The 13,739-nt window shown below is 43.6% G+C and overlaps 1 protein-coding gene across 7 annotated transcripts in view; it reads left to right on the forward strand.

Annotated features, from left to right (window-relative positions):
- BBS9 (Bardet-Biedl syndrome 9) overlaps positions 1-13,739 on the forward strand; it is a 264,350-nt gene that overhangs the window by 108,839 nt on the left and 141,772 nt on the right. For all 7 annotated transcript variants that reach the window (XM_034761160.1, XM_034761159.1, XM_034761161.1 and 4 more), the window contains one exon: positions 11,740-11,819. In XM_034761160.1, the coding sequence (XP_034617051.1) occupies positions 11,740-11,819 (80 nt within the window). The remainder of the gene's footprint in view (positions 1-11,739; positions 11,820-13,739) is intronic.

The raw sequence follows: 13,739 nt of genomic DNA on the forward strand, positions 1-13,739 counted from the left end.
CCTAGGCACTTATTTTTGAAGGTGTCTAGTTTTCCATCTTAGATCTCCAGCTTTTGCAGCCACATGTTAGCACTGAGATTATGTTTGAATTGAAAATTCTCTCTTTTGTTCTGAGGTTATATATCTTTGATTTCTGTACACTATTAAGTTTAGAAAATGCAGTGGGTGTCTTGATGTCACTTCCTTTCTGAGATCTCAGTTGGCCAATATGGTGCTGAACTAGTCTACTTTCTTGATATGTTTGCCTTCTAATGTGACTTAGACTGCTGTCCCTGTGGGTGCTCCACTTCAAGTGTTGGTGCATCCTGGTGCCGTCGATCGGAGATTTATGGTAGCAGTGTCCACGTGGGTCGCGCATGTGCAGTAGGTGTCTCGCAGTGCTGTTGGTGCCGCATCTAGCGTGTGCACGACCTGAGCCCTCCAGTCCCTTCTCAACCATCCTCGGCTGAAGACGGAGCTCAGGGGCAGTGTTCGTTACTCTCTCCAAACCTTTAAAAAAGATAGAAGTTTAAATAATTAGTTAATCTTTTACAAGTTATAGTTAGTGTTAGTGATAGTTTTAAGGGGGAAAAAAAAGTTTACTTTCCCAGTTTATCCTCCCCGCTCCGGGGTCGGTTAACTGTTAGAGATGTCTGGCTCCCCAGGCTTTAAGCGATTGCGGCTCTTGTCGCAAAGTAATGCCTGTTTCGGATGGGTACTCTTTGTGTGTCTGATGTCTTGGGGAGACGCATATCCTGCAGAAATGCACCCACTGAAGTAATCTGAATACAGGAGCCCGGCGTGACCAAGATCTCTGCTTGAAAATGATACTGATGGAGAAACTTCCCCAACAGACCAGTGGACCTCCTTTCCACGCCCTTGCTCCCCCGCCACAGGGACAGGAGACACCCCTTCCTCTAAAATACCAAGGAAGAGTGCACAGACATCTCCTCAGAGAGCACCACGGAAAAATAGGCAGTCTCTTGCCAGTTTGCTACTGCTGATGCTGACACATGCTTGGGTGAGTGCCTATGACACTCCGGGTTCTGCCAAGTCCCGAGCGAAGGAGATGGTGTTGAGGCACAGATGGCAACATGCCTCCTGCACAGCACTGAATTCACCCATAAGGGACCCGTGCCCAGCGTCTCCTCAGGCATCATGCATCTGCCCCTGGCACCGATATCGCAGTTGGCACTGGCTGAGAAAACCAAGTCGGCACTGATGGCGCCCACTAAATCAACGCTACATCTGATGGCACCAATGTCAGCACTGACAAGAGTCCCCCATCAGTGCTGACAGAATTTACTGCAACAAAGAGACTTGGCTATGTCATCGGCACTGCAGTCCTCACTACTTGGTACCAAGTGCTCTCCGGTTATAGAGGAGATTCCCCTACATCTGATGGTGCAATACACTTGTCCACTGATGACAATAATTATGTGCAGGAAACATGCACTTTCTCGCTGCACCAGTCATCACTGAAAGACCGATGACCAACTTGGTGCCAGATGGATCCTAAATACCCTCATAGGCAGCTGGCCCAACCGTGGATGTACCCTCTAATAGCCTTCCCAATGCAGTGAGCACATTGGGAACCCTGGGCAATTTACTGGGGCCCAATCCAGGCCAACCACTGCTCATAGAGGCGAACTGAGGTCTAATCCCATGTCTCTCACCCTGCAACCAACAGAGGCTTAAGATGTTGGGGCCAACACAGAAACAGCCACTGGTCAGGAAGTGACATCGCCTCCTCACAATTCTTCCTCCTCCCTGGATGAGGCAATCATGCCACTGCCGCCTACCTCAGAGAATGACTTCAAACAGTTCGAGGAACTGTTTAACCGGGTTGCCCAATGCGAGGACGTGTAGTCATAGGAAGTGTAGACAAACGAACACAAGCTGGTACAAATCTTACAACCTTCATCAACTTCCAAAATCGCTCCTCCCATCAATGATGCGATCTTAAAACCAGCAGAGACAGTCTGGCAGACACCAGCCTCAATTCTGCTGACATGCAAAAGGGCGGACAGAAAGTATTATGTCCCCGCCAAAAGGGGGGAGGACTTCCTCTTCTCACACCCGCTTCCCAACTTGTTGGTGGTTGACGCCGCTAATCAACGTGGCAAACAACAACAGTTTAGATCGACCCCACAAGATAAAGAACACAAGAGGCTCGACCTCTTTGAACCAAAAATTTACTCCTCTGCGACATTACAATTCCGAGTCGCCAACTATTCGGCCTTGCTGACTAAAAACGATTGATAATTATGGGAAACTCAGCTTGTTCACAGCAGAGCTCCCCAAGGAGAAACAATCACAATTCCAGGCCATTGTAAATAATGGTCACCTCATAGCTAAAACAGCCCTCCAAGCGTCTTTGGACGTCGCGGACAAGGCAGCCAGAACCACGGCCATTGCCATAGTCATGCACCAGGCATCCTGGGTACAATCCTCTGGCATACCTAAAGAACTCCAAACCAAGGTCGAGGACCTACCTTACGACCGAGAGAAGCTCTTTTCGAACAAGACAGATGAGGTGCTCCACTCATTGAAGGATTCTCGAACCGCCCTTCGCACTTTGGGGAATCTATACTCCATCTGTGAAGAGAAGGCGATACCAACCTTATCAGAGGAACAGGGATTCCTCTATCAGCTGACAGCAACAACAGCAACAATAAGAGTACCAAAGACATCGCCAATGGTCGCAGTAATGGAGAGCACCTCAAGCTCAACCATTGACTTCTCAGTTGGCTTCACCCAAGCCACAATTTTGAAGTTTTCATCAAGGGTCTGGATGACCTCCCTCACCAGGCAGCGTTTTCACCCGATCCGTCCCCATACTTTTGATATTACCTTTGCCCATTGTACCATATCTGGGGATCAATAACCATGGACCAATGGGTGTTAGAGATCGTACGAACAGGATATATCATCCCCTTTATCTCCTGACCACCTACCCCATCCCTCTTCAGGGACCCTTCTCACGAGCACCTGTTATGACACGAAGTCAATCATCTTCTACAACTAGGTGCCGCGGAACGAATACCTTTGCAATACATGGAGAAGGAGTTCTACTCCCACTACTTCTTGACCCAGAAGAAGAATGGGGACTGGAGACCTATCTTGGATCTCAGGAAAATCAACAAGTTCGTACGCACTCAAAATTTAAAAATGATAACACTGGGCATAATACTTCAAGCACTGCAAAAGGGAGACTGGTTTTCAGCCCTCGACTTCTAAGATGCTTGTTTTCATATTACTATACACCCTGCTCACAGGAAATTCCTGCATTTCACAGTAAGACATGAACTCTTCCAGTACAGAGTACTATCTTTCGGCCTATCTAAGGACGATTGCCTTCTCAAAGGTCCAACTCAACAAGAAGCACTGGACTTGGCCCAGACGATGATCATGCTATTCAGTGATCTAGGACTATAGATAAATGAATGAAAATCCACTCCAGTCTCTGTCCAACAACTGGACTTCATAGGGGCACATCTCGATGCCATAGAAGCCAAGGTATCTCGGCCCCTGAACAGATTCACAACTCTGACAAATCATAGAATATTAGGGTTGGAAGAGACCTCAGGAACTCATCTAGTCCAATCCCCTGCTCAAAGCAGGATCAACACGAACTAAATCATCCCATAGAATGCTATCTCAGAGGTAAGAGTCAGCCTCCAAATACTAGCTCATACTGTCCTGCAACTGCTAGGATACACTTCAGTCTTCCTGTACAGTCTATAACAGATTTAAAAATAGCCATACTTGAACAAAAAAACTTTAGAAACAGATTTCAAAGAGAAACTGCAGAACTAAAATTCATTTGCAAATTTAATACCATTAATTTGGGCTTGAATAGGGACAGGGAGTGGATGGCTCACTAAAAAAGCAACTTTGCCTCTCCTGGAATTGACACTTCCTCATCAATTATTGGGAGTGGACTACATCCACCCTGATTGAATTGGCCCTGTCAACACTGGTTCTCCACTTGTGAGGTAACTCCCTTCTCTTCATGTGTCAGTATAATAATGCCTGCATCTGTAATTTCCACTCCATGCATCTGAAGAAGTGGGTTTTTTACCCACGAAAGCTTATGCCCAAATAAATCGGTTAGTCTTTAAGGTGCCACCAGACTCCTTGTTGTTTTTGCTAGGATACATGGCAGCCACAACGTTCGTGGTACAACACACATGACCACATATGCACTGCCTACAGGGCTGGCTGAGCTCGGTATACATACCCATCAAGCACAGCCTGCACAAACAACTTACAGTACCATCCCCTGTCCTGGACTCTCTCTACACTGATGGACAAGACCAGAAAATATATGCATGGATAGCCCATTCCAACAGGGGCTATATTCAATAATAACCATGACAGATGCCTCGCTGATAGGCTGGGGCGCCCATATGCACTTGCACATAGTTCAAGGCAAATGGTTTCCTGCGGAGACTGTTACACAATAAATTTACTAGAACTATGTGCGGTCCGCAACACCTGCAGACACTTCCTACCATAAGAACGAATCCATTCGCATCATGACCGACAACACTGATGGCGTGTTTTACATCAGTTGACCAGGGGGCGCTCAATCTCACTCGCTATGCACTGAAGCCATGAAACTGTGGAACTGGTGCATACACAACATAAACATTTTGGCTTCCTACCTTCCCTGCTGTCAGAACGTGATGGTGGACACGCTAAACAGGTACTTCTCTCGAGACCACAAATGAGAAATGAATGGGAGAGTTTTGCTCTCTATTTTCCAATGGTGGGGAACTCCCATCATCAACTTGTTCGCATCCCCAACAAACAGCAAATGCTCAATGTTCTGCTTGAGAGTGGGGATTGGACCCCAGTCACTGGGGGATGCCTTTCTCATCACATGGGATGCACAACTCATGGATGCTTTCCCACAGATTCCAATGATACCATGCGTGATACTCAATATACGAACAGACAAGGCCAAGGTTATCCTCATAATCCCTACAAGCACGGCCCAGACATGCATGGTACCTTTACCTGATGGCGATATGCGCCCCCTCGAGCTCTCCCTGATCGTCTGGATCTGCTGTTTCAGAACAACGGTCTCACACTCCACCCAAATCCGGAGAAATTTCACCTACAGTCGTGACATGGTTCCATCACGGCGAACTAGCCTGCTTAGAACAAGTTAAACAAGTGTTATTAAACTGCAGGAAAGTGACCATGCATAATACTTACCTTCAAAAATAGAAGAGATTCTCCTCCTGGTGTCAAGAAAAACACTTGAGATCCTCCACAGCGCCACTACAATTAGTGTTGAAATACCTACTGGAGCAGAAACGCTTTGATCGAGCTTGTTGCTAAACCCACGTCCATCTTGCGGCCATTACTGCATTCCATCATGAGATTGATGGAAACTCTATCTTCATGCAACCAATTACTAAACGCTTCCTCACGGGTCTCCAGAATATTTACCCAGAAGTTCACCAACCTACCCCAGCTGGGGACCTAAGTTCCCTGTAAGCTGTGCGGCCATGCAACAGCCTTCTTAGCGCTGTGCAGGCACTCAGGGAACCAACCAGGGGAGAGGCATCCCTCCTCTGGCCCCAACCTGCCATGGCTGGGGTGCCCCTACCCTGGCCAGAACCCTGCCATGGCCGGGATGGCCAGGCCTGGACCCAGCCGTGGCCGTGGCAGCCCTCCCCCGGCCCGAATCCACTGAGCCCAGGTGCTTCTGTAGGGAGAGAGAGAGCTGGGAGGAGTCTCCTCTCTCTGCCATAGCCCCAGAGCACCCTCCTGCACCCCAAACCCCTCATACCTGGCCCTACCCCAAATCCCGCATCCCCAGCTGGAGTCTACACCCCCTGCACCCAATCCTCTGCCCCAGCCCTGAGCCCCCTCCCACACTCCAAACCCCTCGGCCCCACCCCTAACACATTAATTTTGTTACGTGCACCAATATGGAGGCAATGTGTGACACATTGCCTCCATATTGGTGCACATAACAAAATTAATGTGGTAGGGGTGGGGCCGAGGGGTTCGGAGTGTGGGAGGGGGCTCAGGGCTGGGGCAATGTGTCACACATAGCCTCCATATTGGTGCACGTAACAAAATTCATTCTGCACATGGGTGGGAAACTTTAGCGGGAACACTGTCTGGGAACTCAATCTGGTGTTGAAATGCCTCACCAGATCGCCATTTGAACCCTTAGCCACCTGTTCTGTGCTGCATTTATCCATGTAAGTGACCTTTCTGGTTGCCATTATTTCTTCCAGACAGAGAGTGAGTTGAGATTGGGGTGCTCATGTCCGATCCTCCCTATGCAATATTCTTCAAAGACAAGGTCACATTATGCCAGCATCCAAAATTTCTACTGAAGGCAACATCATCCTTCCATATAAACTAACCAATCCATCTTCCTACATTCTATCCCAAGCCTCATGAGACTCCAACAGATGTCAGGTAAGCATAAGCGTTTTACCTGGAAAGGACCAAACCTTTCCGGAAATCTCCTAGACTTTTTGTTTCTACTACCGAGCGTTCGAAAGGCTGCGTAATATCCATTCTGAGATTGTCTAAATGGGTCTCCTCCACATGCATTCAACAGTGCTGTCATATTCGGAACACGGATCCTCCTGCACACATCCGAGCACATTCAACACAATCTGTTTCTACCTCGATAGTGTTCCTCAACAACGTAGAGATTTGTAGGGCGGCTATTTGGGCCTCTGTCCACACATTCACTGAGAACTATGCAGTCACTGAAGACTCCAAGGCTGACGCCATCGTTGGCCTAACCGTACTTACCTCTATGACTCAAATGATCCCGAAGTCGCTCCTGACTTCTGATGGCATTGCTGTACAGTCACCTGAAGTGGAATACCCACAGGGATAGCATTCGACGAATCATAGACTTTAAGGTCAGAAGGGATGTAGCCTATAGGATTAACCTGCTTGCTTGTGTCTGTCTGTCTGTGTGTCTGTCTATCTTTATCTTTTTCTTATAGTTTAAGTATTTGGTTTCTTGCAATAGGTTTATAAATTTACATTAAAAATAAGTTTGGCTGTAATGCAAGAGACCTACAGGCCATATTCTGTATGTTAAGCTAAAGTAAAATTAGCATATCTATATTAGGACCTTTTACTCAGAAAGCAAAGTTGACCTTTATCTTGTTATCCAAATAGATAAAGTACCCATGCCTATGTCTCAGATCTTTACCTAGACCAATAGACAATGAAGAATGGCATAGGGGATTTTTCAATGTTGTACCCACAGACTTAACAAGTACACCACAAGAGATTGATGTGCGCATATATCTGTCATCAGTACGCACATACATATTAGCCTATGGGGTAAGCATACCCTAACATTCTGTGGGTGAAGAGTGAAATTTGGGCATAAGAGGAAGGATTTCCGGCACTTTGCCCTATAAAAGAGGTCACATACCTTGATAGAGTACTCTATCTCCATTCTTACTTACTCCAATTCCATTCTCACTTTTCTCTATCACTCCATCTCCATTTCTATTCTTACTTATTCTATTTCTACTCTATCTGTTCTATCTGACTACAATGACTGCTACTATTAGTAGGCTATACTTGTTCTTCTTAAACTTTAAGTTTCAGCGGAACTAGGCTAAGCTTGGTTTCCCTAAGTTTTATTCTTAGTTTATTTATTAGGTTTTGATTTTAGGTTTAAGTTAGTCAAGTAAAGTTAGTCAGCTTTGATAGCTCTTAGCATTTTCTAAGAACTGCATCCCTCACTCAAGAATTGAGAAACCTGAGCTGCAAGGCTGGACCTGTGTCTCTTACCACCAAGTTATCAAGGAAGGGTGTGAGCATATTAACCAAAGCTTTGTTGCATATAATACTATATTATCTTATGTATATTTTAAATAGCAGAGTAATGCAATTGTAACTGTGTAACTCTGATTATTTTATACTTACTATTATTGATTTTAATAAAAAGTCTTTACGACTATATCTGACTCAGTGTGAGCTTCCTGTCATACCCCTGAGGTTCCTTTGTAAATTCTGTGGAGCCTGATTAGTGACAAGAACTTTTATCTTCTGATCAAACAGATTGGCGAGCCTAAGAGCCATACTAATTAATATTAATGATTAAGTATTATTAATATTAATTAATAAAATTAATTTTAAAATAAAAATTAACTAATCAGTTAAATTCCCATATTATCCAAATTAATATTATTAGTACACCCTAAATCAGGCTACAGGAACCATTATGAGCGTCTAGTCTGACCTTCTACACACCGCAGGCCACAGAATCTCACCCACCCACTCCTGTATCAAACCCCTAGCCTATGTCTGAGCTATTGAAATCCTCAAATCGTGGTTTAAAGACTTTAAGGTGCAGAGGATCCTCCAGCAAGTGACCCTTGTCCCATGCTGCAGAGGAAGGTGAAAAACCTCCAGGGCCTCTGCCAATCTGCCCTGGAGAAAATTCCTTCCTGACTTCAAATATGGCAATCAGCTAAACCAAAGAAGAGAAAGTTACTCACCTTGTGCAGTAACTGAGGTTCTTCGAGATGTGTGTCCCTGTGGGTGCTCTACTACCTGCCCTCCTCCCCTCTATTATGGAGTTCGCAGTTTGGACTCTATGGCAGAGAAGAATTGGAGGGTTCAGGTCATGCGTGTGCTAGACGCGGCACCAACAGCACCGCGAGACGCCTACTGCACACATGCAATCTGTGCAGACACTGCTACCATAAATCTCCGATCAACGGTGCCAGGACGCACTGACACTGAAGTGGAGCTGAGCACTCACAGGGACACATGTCTCAAAGAACCTCAGTTACTGCCCGTTGTGAGTAACCTTCTCTTACTGCTTGATATCTGTCTTTCAAGGATGTTGTTTTAGCATAACCCTCTGTGTGGCCTGTTTTTGCCAGGTTGTTTGTCTTTACTTGTAACTTTTTGAGGGTGTCACTCAGCACTACAATATTGTCAGCAAAGTCTGTCTTCTAGACATTTGCCATTTTCCCACCTTATACCAGTTTTTATGTTGTTAATACTGTATACTTCTTCATTACCCAGTCTGTGGCAATCCCACACAACAGCAGTGATAATAGGCAGTACCTTTTCACGCCAGTGTCCATGTTGAACTATTTTGTTATCTGGTTGTTCACCCTTACAGAGCACTTGGCATTTCTGTACATGTCCTTGATGATGACGACTTTAGCTGGGGTCCTGTAGGACTGAATACAGCCTATTTCTCTCCTCAAAGCTTTGCATCCATTGCCTCTGTCAATCTGTGTAGTATCACACTGCAAAAGGCTTTTCCTACAACAAAGGGTAATGTGACTCCTCTCCAGTTGTAAGTCAGTAAAATCACCCTTTTTGATATTCTGACAATGATTCCATGTTTCAATTGGTCAGAAAGAGGTCTCTTTCCAAGATTTCATTGCACAGCTCTGTCAATTTTGTTAAGGTGGTGGTATCAAATGCTTTTAGCGTTTCTCCTCTCATTTGATCATCACTCGTCTCTTTGTTACTTTTCAGTTTCTTGATTGTGGCCTGTACTCCTGACACCTTTACTGGACTAAAGTTAATGTGAAGATGCTCAGATTTGCATGTTTCATTGAAGTCTGGTGCGAAAATGGGGCTGGATCTATTGGGGATTTCTTTGAAATGCTCTCCCATGTACTTTTCATTTCTGTCTCAGTTGTAAGCATTTTTTCATCTTTCCTTTTTATTGGCCCATTTCCTATTCTGAAATTTCCACACTGGGTTATAATTGCTTTGTAAATGGCTCTGTGACTTCCTATCATAGCAGCAGCTTTAGATTCAACTGCTAGGTCTTCCACCTCTCTTCATTTATCTTTCCCTGCATCACTTTTCACTGCTTTCTTCTTTCTTGTACTCCTTCTTTGCTTTTTTCCAGTATTTCATTGGTCAGATATTGTCATTACACCCCATATTCTTTATGGAAATATGGTTATGATATGGATATGGTGTAACTGAGATATATTTTATGCAAGATGGGTCTTGTAAGGTATCATTGGAAAGGTTATAATTTACTGAATGTGATTATCCAATGTGTATGCACGTATCATTTCTGTATCTAAAGTTAGGAATATTGACTATGTAACAATTACAACTGGGTGTGAAACACCCACCAGACAACAGGCCATGAGCCTTAATGAGCCATTGGGAAGAAACAATAAGACTGTGAAGATACTAATCTCTCTCTTCCCTGAGAGGCATCCTGGCACGTAGCTGTGGTACTACCAGGTCAGGTGGTCCTGTCACCAGGTACTAACATTATTTTGGCCTCCTTGTAATTTTCTGCTAAAAGGAGGGGGAGACTGGGAAACAAAAGATTCACGCCTTATGTGAATCTTATATAAGGCAGGGGGGAATAAGGAAAACAGGACTCTTCTCTATTGCCTTCCTGCCCAAAAAGAAAGACTGCTGAAAGTACCTGATGAGACAAAGGAACGGAGCGGTGGGAAAGGCAAGGGCTGAGTCCAGATCAAGACAGGAGTCTAGTCTGTAAAGAGAAATAACTGGAACTCTAAGCTACAGAAGCTCTGCAACTTGCCTAAAACAACATTTAGGGTGAGAAATTATTTCTTGAAACCAGTCTCTTTAAGATCTTAAGCTTAGTATGCATGTTTTGTTTTATTTGCTTGGTAATCTGCTTTGTTCTGTTTGCTATCCCTCGTAATCACTTAAAATCTTCCTTTTATAGTTAATAAACTTTTTTGTTTATTATTAAACCCAGTTTGTGCAATTAGTAACTGGGGGAAGAGGGGAAGAAGTTGTGCATAACTTCCTCCACATTGAGGGAGGGGGCAAATTTATAAACTTACGTTGTATAGATTTCTCTACCGTGCAAGACAATTTTATTTTGAGTGTACTTTCCAGAGGGGAGCTGCACTTGAGTCCTGGGTGACTTCCTAGCTGAGTCTTCTCATAGAGAGCTGTTTGCAGACTCTGTGATTCTACAGCTAGTGTGTCCGTGTGTGTGTGTGTGCGTGTGTGTGCGCGCGCGCGCGCTGCCAGAGGCCGGAGAGCCTAATTCAGCAAAATAAGGAGAGGGAGCCCAGGCTAGTGGAGCCTGCAGGCTCAGTGAAATCCCAGTACATCAGGTGGCGTCCCAGAAGCGGGGTCCAACCCATCACAGATATATTAGCAATGTATGTGATGAAACAAATATTTGAAGCCTTTACTGTCTTTTTATAATCCTTGAGGTTTAGAGTTAAGGTGGTTGGTGAAATATGTGTTATGAGATGTATCTAAATCCTTTGCCATCCATGAACCAGGAAATAAGGCAATCTAGTAAAGAGATCCAAGATTAAATAAATAAATGCTGATGTGAATCCTAGAAAACTGGAAGGTTTGCTGGGTGTTACATTCAGACAATCCATGAATACATTTTTTACAGACTTTTTTCTCTTGCCTCAAAATAACAGAATATTTTCCTGTGAACTGCAAGCATTATTTTTAATGAACTGGAACATCCAGCTCTCTGAGCAGTACTGTCAGGGCAGTCTTGTGGACTTCAAACATGTCACCTTTATAGATCTCTACTTGGTTGGGAAGAAGTGCACCTGGGATGCCTCTGAAGTCCACATTTTTGCTGATGAGCTTTTTCCTGCAGGTTCTGCTTTGGGAACCTTTAATTAAAAAAACAAAAGTGCACTTTGTGCATGTTTTGTGCCATTCACTGTAGAAATTGCTTTTAGGCATATAACTGCACACAATCTATTAAAGTAAGGTTTGTTGTCTTTTCTTTTCTTCTTGCAGATATTTTGCCCAAATCTGAAAAAGGTTATGATGATTTGAGAATCATGGCAGAAGTTTCACCTGACTTGGATGTAGTTTCTGTAAGTAAATTTATAAATAGGAAAGTCTTACAAAACCAGTTTTATGCTCTGTTACATCTCTGGAACAGCAATTTATGTTAGTGGTCTTACGTTATTGCAATGATGAATGAGAAGAGAATTTGACCCATAGAATGATTTGTATGACTTTAGCTCAGATATTTGGGGAATGCCCAGTAATACAAATACAGACAAGGAAATTACCTTAGGCTCAGGCATTAAAATTAAATTGGTAATATTACAATAATAATAATAGTGATTTAGATATTCCTAGCACTGTACAGATATTAATCCTCATAATCCTCCATATGAGATAAATGGGTAAGTGTTGCTCCTAGTTTACAGATGGGAAAACCTGAGAAAGGAATGTATTAATGGTTATAGCCAAGTGGGTTCAACTGCTTACTAATATTTGAAAAAATAAACAATGTTGCAAACTATATCAAAATGGCAATATTAACCTATTTGCAACTCTTAACAGAATGTTATAAAAACTTGTATTTTGTCCTATGTTATGAAGCTAAATAGATCATAACCAGGGTCACTTTATAACGCACTTGGTATTTACTTTGTGCTGTACAAAGACTACCAGTAGAAGTTTAATACAGTTGCAGAGAAACCAGACAAGGGAGCAGTTTGGCATCTAATTTTGCCTTTCATTGGTATCACATGACCAAAACTGAACCTGTAAAGCTAGTGCAGGGACCATAGTCTTGCACTTTAAAATGTGGTTCTATTCTGACAAGTGACTACAAAATATAAAAAGATAATGCCCTATTCAATAAATCTGAGTTCGTATGAGTTTAGTCTGGTTAGTAGCTATCTTTTTATTACTGTGGTTAGCGCTGCAAGAACAGCACAGCTAGGGGAGAGAGAGAGCTGGATCCTATTCTGGCTGCCACAACATCTACTTCAACTAAATTTTAGTTGCCAAATTCTTTCCTCTATTACACCATGATTTTCAGTGAGCTCCATTGTTCACAGATGTAAATGATGGCAGAATGGGAAGACTGTGAGGCTACACTGATGTAACTTAAGGCAGAATTGGATCTGCAGAATCTTTATTGCTGGTGATAATGCATTGGCTAGAGAGGACACAAATTTTAGTCAGTTTTACTTCTAAATTAAGCACATTTGATTCAGGGGTTACTGAGAGGAAATAAACATGAAAACCCAAAATGTCCTTTTATATTAATGGCCTACTTTTCACATGTGTTGAGTACCTGCAGCTCCCACTGACTTCAGTGGAAGCCACAGGTGCTCACACTTCCACCAAAAAAAAAAAAAAAAAAAAAAAAAGGCATCAGGCCATGCAACTATGCACTTTTCAGGGTGGGAAACACTAGTCCTACCAGAATAATTCCAAGTCATCCTCATTCACAGATGGGAATTTGCTGACCCATGAGAAGCTTTATAAAACTCACAAATTAATCAATAGGCTCCATAGATGTAGTCTAAATATATGTGAAGCAATATTTGACCTTGTGTAACAGACCAATCCAGATCTATAAGGTGTGGTGAGGGGCTTGGAAATCCACATGTGTTCCAAAGTTATTACAAATCTGCCTTTTCAAATCCCAAGACTGGAAGAAGAAGCAGGGATATTTCTCCGGGTGCCTTCTGTTCCCATGATGCTACCAGCCAGGAAAGGATATCAGGAGTGAGTCTAGATGGGATGTATGTGTAAATGCATAGTTGGGTACATGCTGGTGCTCTTTTAAAAAGGAACAGTATAGTATCCTGGCTAGAATGTTGGCGATGTCACTGTGAACGCTGGGCAGCTGGCCACTCACCTTAGCTGGAAGATGATGACCCATTGGAACTGTGGAGTGTTGGTAGGTGCAATAGCTGAACTCTTCCCTGGTGTTGAACATTAAGTACAGCAGGAAAATCATCATGCTGCTGCACAACTAGTAAGCTAGT

The sequence above is a fragment of the Trachemys scripta genome, chromosome 2, assembly GCF_013100865.1.
Source record: "Trachemys scripta elegans isolate TJP31775 chromosome 2, CAS_Tse_1.0, whole genome shotgun sequence".
In the NCBI taxonomy this organism is placed as follows: Eukaryota; Metazoa; Chordata; order Testudines; family Emydidae; genus Trachemys; species Trachemys scripta.